The sequence below is a fragment of the Ambystoma mexicanum genome, chromosome 2p, assembly GCF_040938575.1.
Source record: "Ambystoma mexicanum isolate Mex_15411 chromosome 2p, UKY_AmexF1_1, whole genome shotgun sequence".
NCBI classification, from domain to species: Eukaryota; Metazoa; Chordata; class Amphibia; order Caudata; family Ambystomatidae; genus Ambystoma; species Ambystoma mexicanum.
In genome coordinates this window covers 922,528,362-922,543,471 of record NC_090923.1, presented here as the reverse complement: position 1 = coordinate 922,543,471, position 15,110 = coordinate 922,528,362, and the positions used below count along the sequence as shown (strand labels likewise).

General features: G+C 46.2%; 1 protein-coding gene across 4 annotated transcripts in view; it reads left to right on the top strand.

The window, feature by feature from the left end:
- The window catches only part of SYMPK (symplekin scaffold protein), a 1,074,521-nt gene that overhangs the window by 255,495 nt on the left and 803,916 nt on the right, over positions 1-15,110 (top strand). For all 4 annotated transcript variants that reach the window (XM_069644649.1, XM_069644648.1, XM_069644647.1 and 1 more), the window contains exon 8: positions 3,591-3,840. In XM_069644649.1, coding sequence (XP_069500750.1) covers positions 3,591-3,840 — 250 coding nt within the window. The remainder of the gene's footprint in view (positions 1-3,590; positions 3,841-15,110) is intronic.

Sequence of the window (15,110 nt, the reverse complement as noted above, 5' to 3'; positions counted from 1 at the left end):
GGCGACCATAGGGCACAATACAATTCTAAACTGGTCTGTAGGCGACCATGGAGCACAACACAACTGAAATGTGGTCTGTGGGCGACCATAGGGCACAATACAATTCTAAACTGGTCTGTAGGCGACCATGGGGCACAACACACCTGAAATGTGGTCTGTGGGCGACCATAGGGCACAATACAATTCTAAACTGGTCTGTAGGCGACCATGGGGCACAACACAACTGAAATGTGTTCTGTGAGCGACCATAGGGCACAATACAATTCTAAACTGGTCTGTAGGCGACCATGGGGCACAACACAACTGAAATGTGGTCTGTGGGCGACCATAGGGCACAATACAATTCTAAACTGGTCTGTAGGCGACCATGGGGCACAACACAACTGAAATGTGGTCTGTGGGCGACCATAGGGCACAATACAATTCTAAACTGGTCTGTAGGCGACCATGGGCACAATTCACTTGTGGGTTACCGTGAGGCACAACACCAGGCATAGCATGAACCATATAACGATCAAAAAGCACAACATAGGACAATGGGTGTCTGATCCAGGGCATGGGGCATAGCACGTGACAGGGGTAACAGGGGAGCACTACTGTAGCTAGTTATAGCATAGCAGTTTAGCAGTAACAGTACTCGCGTGGATTAATGTCCAGTATATATACGATCATCCGCGTTCAGTGCATTAAAAAAGTTTTTCCTTAATGCGGAGTTTGCCTGTGAACTTTGCGTGGGACATCAGGGGTCTATCAGTAACAGTAGCTCCCCGGAGCAAACAGGGCAGACGGCCTTATGTTGGCCTTGGGTGGCCGCCGGCTTCCGCCTGCCGGCGGATGTGTGGGCTTAAAAGCAGCCTACACACCGTTGCTAGGCAACGTGTAATGCCAAGCCTCGCTTTCGGGCCGCATCGCGCCCGACATTTTGTTTTTTTTAAAAATGTCGGCGCGCGTGTTTCTAGGGGCGCAGGAGGCGGTAGGGGCTTCTGTGCTGAGGTGCCCAGGGCTAGCAGATGGCCAGATGCAGGCGGGTGCCCAGGGGGGGCAGATGGCAGAAATCTTCTGCGGATCCTGTGAGGGGAACACGCCGCCTCCGTCGAGTCGGGAGGTCTCCGCTGAGATCCTGGACGTCCTGCGGTCCTGGACGGTGGTGGGGGGCTCCTGCCCTCTCCACGTCGATGGGGGTCTGAGGGGGGGCAAACGGGGCAGACGGCCTTATGTTGGCCTTGGGTGGTCGCCGGCTTCCGCCTGCCGGCGGATGTGTGGGCTTAAAAGCAGCCTACACACCGTTGCTAGGCAACGTGTAATGCCAAGCCTCGCTTTCGGGCCGCATCGCGCCCGACATTTTTTTTTTTTTTTTTAAATGTCGGCGTGCGTGTTTCTAGGGGCACAGGAGGCGGTAGGGGCTCCTTTTTTATAACTCTTGGCTTTGGCAACACGTGCTACCTAAAGTCCTCCAAAAGGTAGAAAACGGTTTTACTTACCAGTGAATATCTTCATCTGATGTTTGGATCCTTCTTTACATCCCCAGGAACCTCCCCCTCATTTTTTCCTCTACTCCTAAAACTCTTAGAAAACTTTGAACTTTTGCACATAACGCCCCAATCAAACTTACGGTTGCTCTTTATAAGTTAGGGTTGTAATTCATGTCGACTGAATCTGCTATATCTAATTATTTACCTTCCCTTTCAGGTATTGTGGAGGTGAATTGATTATTTGGTTCTGAGAAACTGACTATATAGGTGTTAAATTGGTTAGTTTTTAATACATGTTCCAAGTCATTTTCCATATTGTTATTGTCCAGTAATGCATAGAATATATTTGTACTTACCTGTCTAAGTGTAATCCTTGATTGCTCATTGTGTGGACTCCCCTGACCACACTTTCCTCTCCTGAGATTAAACCTTGAAACTCTCCATGCTACCTTGATTGGTTTGATTGAACTCCCAGGGGTTTCTCCTGCTCACTATAACAAGGGTGACCTCTTAAACACCTGTCCACCAGGCCATAGTTCAGAAATCCATTCTAACAATCACTAGCCCGTAAAGTGGCAGCTTTCCTGGTCAAGTGCATGACCTTATATGTCCTTTCCTGAACTGGCAAGACAGGAAGAAGGCCAAACAATATGGCTAAAGAAGTGGTGTGGCCATTTTACGGCACTAGCCACGTTTAGTCGTATGCAGTAAACGCGTATGCGCACACTAGAAATAACACTAACATTTTAAGAATAATGAAACAATAAAACAATACAATAATTGCTGCCACTAGCATTTCTTTAGGCACATATGAAAGTAACCAAAAAACCCAAGTGTAAAATACTATGTTACAAAAGTATCCCCATTGCACTGCATTGTAAGGTGATGTGTGCAGTGTTAAGTTACAAAAAGTAACTGATAAAAAGGAAAGAGTTTCCTTAGTATTGATAGTCTGAAGAACTGATCAGTTCCCCATAGAAAATTAGCAAAAAGGCAAGCGAAGTGAAGCTGAAGGCTTTACTACCCCTAAATAAAAGCCAGAACAGGTTAAAAAACAAAGCAAAAAAATTGAGGTTACAAAAACTATGGAGGGAAAGTTGATAAATGAGAAATCTTTCCTAAAAGTTGGTCATAGGCTGCTGAAAGGTTGAAGAAAAATTAGGGGCTTGCTTTACGAGAGATGTAAACCTTATTTAAGTGAGCTAACGAAAGCCTAGGGGAACCAATTTACCTGGGTTGAGTAAGGTAGACGCATACCCTGAACGTAGGGTCTGGAGGATCCACTGGCAAAGATGGATACAACTGAAATGCCATTAACCTTTCAGAGGCATGTCTCCATTGAGGTCTTCTGCAAGGCAGCCACTTTGGCTGCTTCTGCTAGCTGCTGGATGTTAGTTTTCTCCAATTAGTTCAAGCCATGTTTTAAAGCACTTTCTTTTAGATTGTGCTGGATATTCGGCCTCCCACCACTTTAATAATTCTGGAGTGAAAGCCTCCCATGCATCAGAATAAAGAGAATAATGGATGTAACCATAGGTAAAAGCTATTCACTGTAGCAAAACTTTAGTCCAATGGCAATCCTCCTTCCCTGAGCCTTCGCGCCAGTCACAGCATTTCTGCTTGGTGGTATTCATGAATGATGCAGTCACCCACTCGGGCTTCCTGTATTTATAAGAGCTAAGACATCTGATTTAGTGCCGTCTGAGGGTTGAGGTTTACTCATTCATATGTCAAGTACATTAAAACCTAGTGTGTTACTTTGATATGGCAGTTGGTTGTTTATGGAGAAGCATAGCCTGTGTTTTTGTATGAGCTGTTTACTTTTAATTTGTTTGAATCTTTCAAGGGTAAAATGTATGCATGCTTCAATCTTTGCAGCTATTCCCCAAGAGTCGGGCCTTTTGACAAGGATGGCTGTTTAGCTCCTTGAGGTGTAAAGTTTGTATGACAAGCTGGTATAGCTTCCTTCACTTTGTGGGGTTGATATTTGTTCTGCCTATATGAAACAAACTCTTGCAATCTTTTAGGTTTTCATTATTGGAGCCGGTGTATGTTGTAGGAAAGAGCTGTAACTTGGGGATTGACTGTAATCTATGTCCTCTCCTGTTGGTTATGCAGTGGATGGTTCGTACTCGAGGAGTTACAGAGAAACAGGAGTCTTGCTGGGAGATGGTCTCAGACATGGCTGGGGACATCATTTTGCTGCTGGACTCTGATAATGATGGCATCCGAACACATGCAATCAAGTTTGTGGAGAGCGTGATAATCATCCTTTCTCCCCGCATGTATGACTCTGACATCCCCAAGCGCCAGGAGAATGACATCAGTCTTGACCGCATACCAAAAGACCACCCCTACATCAAACATGGTAAGGAAGTTTGCAGGTGGATGATCAGAAAAGGTTTTAATTTTATTTACAGCATTTCATATAGTGCAGACCTTGTAACAAATGGCATCCAGAGCGCAATCCAACAATAGGAAGAAAATACAATCCATCTTGGAACAGCCGAAAGTCAATTTCAACATAAAGTACCTTGAAATAAAAGGCTTTAAACTCAAATTATAACGGAAAATAAATAACATGAAATGCAGAAGAAAAGTTTTTGGTTTTTGGTTGGCTTTTCTGTGTCCTGATCTTTTCTCCAGTAAGGCTTACTCTATACCCTCAATAGAGAATGTTACTCATTTGTATATGTGCTGTCTAGGTAGCACATAGGGCTACCAATGGCATGCCTCAGAAATGTATTTTGCCCCGTTGGTGGGATTCCTCATCTAGACCTTGTTACAGGGTGGTGACAGCGTTTTACTTGGTATAGGCTGCACCAGTGTAGCAAATTGCTCTCTGAGCAGGAACAATATGACTACCTGATATTTAAGTTATGTGACCTAGCCATTGTCTTCATGTTTTTTCCTGTTTGTGTTTCACTACAGCACATGATCTCTGACTCGGAACCCACAAAGGCTCTTTTGAGTAAATGGATTTGTGTTCGAGCAAGGTGGGGGGGTGGTGGAGGTTGTTAGGCAGAGTTTGTATGCAGTACCCTTTGGCACCACTACACACAACTACAGGTGTAAGCAAAACCAACCTTTGGTATAAGTCAGTACTACACATTTTTTGGTAGCGGAGCTGAGCAACCAGGCTTATCTGAAGCGGGAATATGAGCTGTAATGATGTTACGCAAAGGTTTACAATCACAGGTGTACAAATAAACTCTTACACTGTTTCTTGGTAAAACACTTATTAATTTATTCAACAGTCAGTTATAAAACATTCACTAGAAGGATGCAGTTAAAAATCATACGCAAATATACTTCAGTACTATACACTAAGTTTCTGAGGCATTCAGACTACTTTGAAGGCGGAGCAAAATGGCATTCAGAATACTTTGAAGTAGGAGCAAAAAGGCATAGGTTATTTAGAGCATGAAAGGTTACAAGTTATTCTTAGACAGTGCAAATCTTTAGAGTTCACCAGAAGAGTCAATTCAATAGGTTAGGCCAAAGTCAATGGGCTAAAGTCTTGGATAGGATAAAGCAGTTCTGGTAGTGAAACGGAAAAGTCTCGGCACAAGTTCTTAGGAGTAGTTTGTAGCAAGAAGAATTATATGCTGGGTCACAAGCTGATTAGGCCTGTGAGTTGGGAAAGTTTCAAGCACTTTCACCGCGAGAGGCAATGCACTGTGTCTGGTTTTACAGTACCTTTACAAATGAAGAAAAAGATGTAGCTGAAGACTTCTTTTCCCGGGCAGTTTGTGCAGATCTCGCTGTTCCTGGGCCTCAGTCGTGGGGACAAGAGGGATAACGTCTGGGGACTCCTGCACTGGGACTGGTCAAAAAGCTGGCAACTGGCAAATCTTCAATTCCGGTAGCTGTAGTCAAGCACACAAACTGGTGTCTCCCTCCCTGGTTCTACGGTTTACTGCAGCACTCTGAAGAAAGTCAACCAGCTCTGAGGTGACTATCCAGGCGGCTTGCAGTTCGTGTTGGTCGGTCCTACCAACTCAAAGGGAGAAGTCGTCCTTGCAGGGCTTCTCCGTCGAGATGAACTTAGCGATTCGGACCTGCAGCAGGGCTTCACCGGGCAAACCAACGGTCCAGGAGTTGCAGCAGGCGTCCTCTTCAAGTTCTTCTTCGGTTCCTTCATCCAGTGGTCGACTCTGCCTTCCAAGCCAAAAGCCTTGCCTTTTATTCAGTTCTCTCCCATTCATCCCAGCCTACCTGTCAGTCACACAGCCAGGTGGCTGTCCTTGCCGGACAGTCAGCCAGCCAATCACGCCAGAGTGCATTTGGGTCTCCTAGGAGACTAAGCACGGGGAGTTTCGGGGCACCTCCCTCACTTCCTGCCCACCCCAGACACTCGGGCGCCAGAGACGGTCTTCAGACCTGAAGCCTGCCAAAGGCGATAGAACAAAGGGCGCAAACATGGTTTGGTGCGCAGAGACCAACTCTAGAAGGACCTTTCCAAAAAGAAATGGCGAAAAAAGAAGGGGGGGCTCAGACGCCATCTTGAAAAACATGGCTCCTGCGATTTAACGCTACCGGTGTTCGAGGTCGGGGAAAAATTATGGTAGTTTGTTGTAAAACCACTGCCACCAGCCATTTTGAGAGGAAAGGGTAGCATTTGACTACTACATGGATATCTAGACATAGGGGATACTAAGTAACCCCCTTAAGCACTCTATTGTAAAATAGGGTGTGCTGGGTCTAGGAATTTGGAAAGACTAGTAAAGTCAATTTCACTTTACTTTCTCGGGAAACAATAGTTTATCCCAGAGAAGGTATTTAAACATTGGGAAAGCCTGAAAGGTTTTCCTGTGCCACTGCACGGAGGGTGCTGTGTGACACAAATGAAAAGATGATGCCTATGGTGTTGTCTAAAACTCCATAATCAAATAACCTAAGAGTAAAACGCACATCAAAATACATGAGTGAGTAAAAAAGGGTCACACTCTCTCCAGGTAAAAAAAATCAAGTCCTCAAAATTCAGCAAAGTTGCTGGGGGTCTCTAAGGTGCAGGGAATTAGCACATTTTTGAGAATTCTCCCCAACACTCGTCCCCCCCAGACTAAGGGGCCGGAGGATTGAATTCAACCCCTGGATGAATCTCCTTACTCCAGTGGGTCATACATTCTGGAGAGACCATCAGCATTTTGGTGATTACACCCTGACGTGTGTTCAATGGAAAAATCAAACCCCTGTAGGCTGATTGACCATCTTAACAATTTAGGATTTCCCCCCCTTCATCTGCATTAACCCTCTCAAGGGTTTGTTGGTCTGTCTGAATCATAAAAGTAGATCCATACAAGTATGGTCTAAATTTTTCAGAGACCACACAATGGCAAAACACTCAGGTTCTATGGTTGCCCACCTTTTCTCGGGTTCCTTCAGTTTCCTGCTGATGAAGCAGATTGGGTGTTCCCTACCTTTCTCATCCAGCTGACTCAGAACTGCACCTATCCTTGTATTAGAGGCATCTGTCTGCACAATGAAGGTTTGGCTGTAGTCTGGAGCGCTTAAGACTGGAGCTTGACAAAGGGCTTTCTTAAGTCCTTCAAATGCCTTAGTGCACTCCTCATTCCACCTGACTTTTTTGGGGAATTTGGGTGAGGAGACCACATTTAAGGGAGAAGCTATGGTCCGATAGTTCTCTATGAAGTTCCTATAATAACCAGTGAGGCCTAAAAAGGCTCTCACTTGTGTTTGAGCAGTAGAGGTGGCCCATTCTTGTACAGCTTGTACTTTGCTAGGCAATGGCATTATTTCACCTCCTCCTACTTCTTGTCCAAGGTAGACCACTTTGCCCTGACCAATTTGACATTTACTTGCCTTTATGGTCAGATGGGCCTGCTCAAGAGCCTGCAATACATATCCTAGGTGGTCAACATGTTCTTTCCAAGTAGGGCTGAACACTGCAAAGTCATCCAAGTATGCCATGCAGAAGTCCTCCATCCCATTCAGAACTTGATTCACCATTCTTTGGAATGTAGCATGTGGCATTTTTTAATCCAAAAGGCATTACCTTTCTTTCAGTTTGCGTTTGTAGTCTTCTGAACTCTAACTCGAGTCTCATTTTTTCAAGAGACACATTCTGGACTCTGTACTGGACCTGCTAGGGGCCCTGTGGCTAAAGGTTGAGTCCTACGCTTGTTGAGGTAACGAGGGGGCTCACATCCTGAAACTCCTCTAACTCTTCTGACCCTTCAGTAATATTATCATCCTCATCATTTTCCACATTTTCTGAGAGATTAGGGGTGACAGACATTGATGATTCAAGAATCTTTTAATCAATTCATGTTTCTTTCCTTTAACAGGGAGATTCCTGTCCTTATACATTTCTTTCAGTTGATCTACTGTTAGAATGATCAGGGCTTCCTGTCTGAAGTTATCCATATCTGGCATGTTACAATTGCTTTTCTAGTGGTGCTTAGCCTTGTGAAGGTTTTTAGTTGAAAAAAAGTGAAGCAAAATTCTCCATGCAACAGCTGTACATTTGATCCTCGCCGCCTGCCACCAGTGTTAGGCAGAGTTTGTATGCAGTACCCTTTGGGACCACTACACACAACTGACTACAGGTGTTAGCAAACCAACCATTGGTATAAGTCTGTACTACACAGTTTTGGTGGCGTTGCTGAGCTTCAAATAAACTGCTTCAAATAAACACACTCAAGGTTTATTTGATAAATACTTATTAATGTATCTGTCAGTTATAAAATATTCAATAGAAAGAGGCAATTATATATCATACACAAATATACTTCAATACTGTACACTCTAAATTTCTGAATCAGATAAAATCCTTTTTGGGGTGGTTGTTAGGCAGAATTGCACGCAGTACCCTCTGGGACCACTACACACAATTAGGACTATAGGTGTTAGCCAAACCAACCACACAGTTTTTGATGGCGAGCTGAGCAGCCAGGCTTATCTCAAGAGTGAATGTGAGCAGTACAAGTAATTACACAGAGGACTTTCAATCACAGTGGTAGACACTTATACTCAAGGTTTCTTGGTAAAACACTTATTAATTTATTACACAATCATTTAGAAAACATTTCACTAGAAGGCGGCAACTTATTATATACCAATACACTTCAATACAAAACTCTTTAAGATTTTGAGACAGTTTGAGCTCCCCTGAAATAGGAGCCAAATGGCAGTTCAGTTACTTAGAAGTGAGCAAAAGGGGTTATAGGTCAAATGCATTTGATGGAATGACAATATGCTTGAGTCAATTTGACTGAAAAAAGGGTCTTTTTTTTAAAATAATTGGGGGGCAAACCTTGTTTTTGGTGTTAAAACCTTTTTTTACCTACACTAGAGCAAAAAATAAAAATATACATTGTTAAAAAAAATTCGACCTTTTTGTTTTTGGTCAAATTGACTTGAGAATTTTGTCGTTTTTGGTCAAATTGACTCGAACATTTTGTCATTCGTTCAAATGCATTGGAACATTTGATCGGAAACCAGCAAAAGGGACATGGTAAGTAGAATAGATAGACAGTGCAAATAGTTTCATTTCACCAGAAGAGTTCAATTCAAGTCAATAGGCCAGGCCAAAGTCAATGGGCTAGTGTTCTGGATAGGAAAGACCAGTTCTGTTATCAAACGGTAAAGTCTTTTCAAAAGTTCTCAGAAGTAGTTTAGGCGAAAAAGATTCATATGTCGGGTTACAAGCTGATTAGGCCTGCAAGTTGGGAAAGTTTCACAAACTTTCACAGTGAGAGTGGCTTTCTCTCAATCGGGTTGGCACAGTACCTTAATATGAAGAACAAAATGCAGCTGAAGACGGTGGTTCCTAGCAGGTCCTGCATATATCACTATTCCTGAGCCTCAGTCATGGGGACAAGAGGGAGGACGTCTGGGGACTCCTGCACTGCACGGGATCATCGAAAAAGCAAACAAGATGAAGTCATTTCAGTTCCAGTAGCTGTAGATTCAAGTTCACAAGTTTTCATCCCTCTCCCTGGTTAATCCTAACCAGCCTTGAGAATGGTATCCAGGTAGTTCACGAGTTGATTGGTCCCACCAACTCAAAGGAAGAAGTCGTCCTTGAAGGGGCTTCTCTGTCGAGATGAACTTGGCAATTCGGACCTGCAGTAGGGCTTCACTGGGTAAACCAACGGTCCAGGACTTGCAGCAGCTGTCCTTTTCCAGCTCTTCTTCGGTGCTTTCGTTCCAGTGGTCGACTCTGCTTTCCAGTCCGAGAAACTTGCCTTTTAAACAGTTTTCTCCCTTTCATTCCAGCCTAGCTGTCACTCACCCATCAGGGTGGCTCTCCTTGCCGGACAGTCAGCCAGACAATCACGCCAGAGTGCATTTGGGTCTCCTAGGAGACTAAGCAAGGGAGTTTCAGGCACCTCCCTCACTTCCTGCCCTACTCAGACGCCAGAGGCAGTCTTCAGTCCTGAAGCCCGCCAAAGGTATACGAACAAAGGGGCCAAACCTGGTTTGGCGCGCAGAGACAAATTCTAGAAGGACCTTTCCAAAAAGAAAAGGCGAAAAAAGAATACAGGGGCCTGTTTATACAAAGGGGCTTAAAGCGCCACCTTGAAAAATATGGCTCCCGTGATTTTTAGCTAACGGTGTTCGCAGTCAAAAAGGTCATGGTAGTTCGTTGTAAAACCACTGCCACCAGCCTTTTCAATAGGAAAGGGTAGCATTTGACTGCTAAATGAGTATTTAGACATAGGGGATACTATGTAACCCCTCCAGCACTCCATTGTAAGATGGTGTGTGCCAAGTCTAGAAATTTGGAAAGACTAGTAAAGTCAATTTCACTTTACATTCTCTGGGAAACAGTAGTTTATCTCAGAGACAGAGAAGGTATTTAAACCTTGGGACAGCCTAAAAGGCGACAGCGAGATCTGCAGGAACTGCCTAGAACGGAAGTCATCAGCTGCCTCTTTTTCTTCATTGTAAGGTACTGTGAAACAAGACTGCGAGAACTTGCTTTTCGCAGTGAAATTGCTTGAAACTTTTGCAACTCACAGGCCTAATCAGCTTGTGACCCAACATATGATTCTTCCTTCTACAAACTACTTTTGAGAACTTTTGCAGAGACTTTTCCGTTTACTTACCAGAACCGCTTTATGCTATCCAAGACTTTAGCCCATTGACTTTGGCTTAGCCTATTGAATTGAATTGACTCTTCTGGTGAACTCAACATATTTGCACTGGCTAAAGAATGATTGGAACTTTTTATGTTCTAATAACCTTTACCTTTCACTCCTCTTAAAGTATTCTGAATGCTAAGATATTCATGTTTCCAGCACCCTTGTTACTAAAGTTACATTTAGTGTAGGTTGTGTCTGTGGGCCATCCCAAAAGGGTCTTATCTGATTCAGAAACTAGAGTGTACAGTATTGAAGTATATTTGTGTTACTATGATTACCTCCTTCTAATGATTGTTTTATAACGGACTGATAAATAAATTAGCAAGTATTGATCCAAGAAACCTGGAGTGTAAGAGTTTATTTGAACACCTGTGATTGTAAACCTCTATGTAACATCATTACCGCTCACATTTCCCCTCTTGAGATAAGCCTGACTGCTCAACACGCTATCAAAACTGTGTAGTACAGACTTCTACCAAAGGTTGGTTTGCCTACACCTGTAGTCATAGTTGTTTGTAGTGTTCCCAGAGGGTACTGCATTCAAACTTTGCCTAACAGTAATGACTTGATTAACAGTAGCTCCTGGGTGTCCGACATCAACCCAGAAAGCAAGAACTACTCGGCGGGAAGAAGCTAGTACATATTGCCCCAAATCTAATCCTCTATGCAAGAAGCAAACTATATATTTGTATTCATTATATAGACAGAACTCGACATTTGCACTTGTCATTAGAAATTGGCTAGTGATAATTGACTATTGGTGAGTAAGAAATGGTGTGGTGTGTGATGAATTGAGGGGGCAAATTACTTTTTATGCCTGGCTAGTAGCTTTCAGCTTTCGTTTATTTGCCCTGTAATGGGCCCAATTATGCTTTAAAGGTGTTTTAGATTGTTTTCCTAATACTCCTTTAGTCACAATCCCAAACATTGATTAAATATCCCAAAGATAGTTTTATATGGCACCAGCGGGCCTGGGAAGTTCAAAGTAGCTCCTGCTGTGTTGGATGCCAGAAAGACCTAAATAGATCCCTGTTCTGACAGTTTTTCTGAAGTCCAAGTAATGGCTTAGTAAAACCATTCAACTGAGACAGTACAAGACTCCACTCTTAGTATAAGGCTGTACCACCTGAGTTTATGGTAAGCGTAGACAGAGCAGCCAGGCTTAACTTAGGAGGGAGAGAGGGCTGTAGAATCAGTACAAATGAAATTGGTAATACAAATGGTCCAAAGAAACATTGAAACACCATGTATTGTAAAAAATAAAATGTGTATTTAAATACAAGTAGGCCAAGACAAATCTTGGGGGAAATCGGTACAATCACATTATATGTAACCACAATTATAAAAACACAACACTATGCTGGAAGGTACACAGACCAAAGCACATAACCTTTTCGGATGCTTGTTAATCTACTTAGAATCACATGCTGTGCATATAGTCCGACATCCAATGGTAACCGCGTAGTATTGCATCTGGTCTTTCGGGGACCGAAAGGGGACGTCGGCATAGGCATGTCTGTAACCCTATCGTGACGTGTAGTGTACCCAAAATCCCTCACGCGCTGAGGTCCCTCAGATTGTTTTTTTCCGCCCAGATAACTGGTCGCCCTATAGCGGAGCTCTTGCAGAAGAGACTTTGTTCATCTTATACCGACTTGTTGGTTATTCCCCGTTAAGTCACTTCGGTCACAAGAAAATCTTCGACAAAGACTGCGGGGGATACGTCTATGGCTGTGGATTTCGGCACCTAAGATCCAGTGGCCGGATTTTCCACATGGTCGGGCCCTCTGGCCCAACTGTACAGTAGGGAGAGTGGGGTCGGGGTGGCCATATTTTCGGTATGTCTTTCCTTCTTTCCCCTCTTTACCCTTTTGGTCTGGTCATCTTTCCCTTTGGCTATGGAAAGGACTCCTTTTAGATTCTGCCCTAAGCGTAGGGTCAGCTATCCTTGGAAGAACCAACACTGGACGTGCAACGCCCGTCTCCCCCTAGAGCACGACGAAAAGCGGTGTGCGGCCTGCAAACTCCTTCGGCCTAAGACCCTCAAGGAGCGCTGTGTAAAGCAGTGCTCCGCGTACGGTATGTCGTGTGTGGAACCCCCTTCCCCCACCGCCACACCCGCTGAGTGACAAGGGCACCTCAGATGACCAAACATCCGTTGCGGATGTTCTCCAGCATGGGCTCTGGCATGGATTCACATGCTCATGAATATTCCCCGTCGTCAGGCCGGGAATCCTCTGTAAAGAAAAAATCAGTATCAGTTTCATTTCTGATCTGTCTTTCTCAGTAGTAACCAATCGCTGATCTCTGGGTCATACTGCCCCCAGCCAATGACTGCCCTCTCCCTAAGCCCCGCCTCTGGCAGCCATCTTCAGATTTTTACTGCACGCTCAAGTGTTGGGAGTCCTCGTGTTTAGCTCTCGAGCTTTTGCTGCGTTTTTGCGCTTTTTCAAAGAGAATTTCTAATTTTTCGGTCAAATAGAGCCACAAGCTCCACCGTCTATACATCCGATTAACGGGTATCCGTGTCAGATTTTTTTCTACCCCCCTCAAGGGTGAAGATTTCGTCGAGTTAAGCTTCTTGGGGGATTCTAGAAGTTTCTGCGGCCTACCCGAACATGGCCCAGGAGAAAGGAAGCTCGACGCCTGGAAAGCTGTTCAGGGTTTGCCCTGGATGCCAGCTGCAGAATGTGTACAAGGACGACGGGCATTCAAAATGTCTCTACTGCCTTCATGAGGACAAAACGCACGTGGAGAAGGACTGTGCGTTTTGCAGTAACATGTCGGAACAGACCATCAGGGACCGACGCCTTCGTCTCTCCAACTGGCTGGGAGGAAGGAGTCCGTCAGGTGAGAAGAAGAAGTCAGAGCGGTCTTCGAAGTCCTGTGAGGGCGCCCTGGCGATGGAGGCCCAACAGAAGGCAAAGCACCGCAAGTCCGCGGGCACCGGCAGCGCCGAGCGGTCGGGCTCTTCGGCTGCCAGGCAGGGCGAGCCTTCCCCGTCGCCATCAACCACGAGCCAACGCTCTGGTTCGGGGAAGAGGAAATCCGATAACCCGGGTAAGCTTCTGGAGAGGCCCCGGTCGATCTCGAAGGATTCGGCCGAGGGGGAGCGAGGCAGTGACCCTCCCCCCAAGGTGAAAGGCCTCAAGCACGCCTAAGGCGGTGAAGGCCTTGATTCACCCAGCCAAGGCCTCTATTGAGGGAGTCGCGGTGGCCCTGGCGCAGCCTGTGGAGGCTACACCAGTGGAGGCGACCTCGGGGCCCAGAGTCTCCCTGCCTCCGCAGAGGGAAGCCTCTTTCAGACCCATCGAAAAGACCCCCGTGAAGACCCCGGCGGAAAAAGAGGGGGGGGGTGTTGGCCATTGTGGACATGGACACAGCATCCGAGGAGGAGCTGGTAGAAGTCTTAGAGGGCCTCGACGAGGGCGTCGAAGAGGCCTGTCCCCACGGGAGGGGTCCCGACGAGGGTGACAACGGCACCGGCGAGGGTCCTAGTCACCCGTCGCTTCCGGAGCCGCAGGATAACTCGGCTGCCATTTTGTTGGCAATACAATCCTTATGTTCGGAGATAAGGACGAGATTGCCCTTATTGCTGACGGAGGATCCGGAACCAGGCTCGACGGAGGAACCAGAGCCGAGCCCGGCAGGAAGCCCCCCGAACAAGAGAAGGCGGATCCATCCAGCCCCACCTTCTCAGCCCTCGCGGCCTGCTCGGCCTTTACCCACGTCCCCGTCCCTGGGGATGACACAGGAACGGACACGGCCACGAAGGGTAACGACGCCGGTGGTGACGATGGGACGGAGCTCCCATCGCCAGCCCGGGCCTCCCCGTCCGATGAGATCGGATCTTTCCATGCAATGATCGCCAGGGCATCCGAGCTTTTTCAGCTCTGCCCCGGAGAGAAGGAAGGTTTCCTTTACCAACGACGCGAGGCCAAGAGGAAGGCAGTCCTCGTTGTGCCTCTGCTGGATGACATCTGGGACGAGGGTCTCACCCATCTACGGGTTCAGTACGAGAAGTACCGGGTCCCCGACGCGGCCCCTTTGTGCCTTAGGGCACAAACGACCCCTGACTTCGTTGTCTCAGCAGCGGCCAAGAAGAAAGCGGGGGGGCATCGGCCTCAGCGTCAACTTCCCCGCCTGACGGCGAAGGGAAGAAGCTGGACGCAATGGGACGAGTTATCTCGTCGGCGGCAACAACGATTAAGGCGGCCAACGCCCTAGCGATCGTGGCCCACTACGACAGGGAGTTATGGTTCAAGATCGCCCCCCTGTTAGACTTCCTACCGGATGACAAGAGGGCCGAGGCCCGGGAGATCTTGCAAGAAGGCGAAGTGGCGTCGGACCACTCCATTACGGTGGCAACAGACATTGCCGACTCCGGTTTCCGCCAGCTAGGCAACAGTGTTTGCCTTAGACGACGAGGTTGGCTTAAGGTGACGGATTTCCGCCAGGATGTACAAGCCAAGGTGTTGGACATGCCGTTCGACGGGAACAACCTGTTTGGGAAAACGGTGGATGA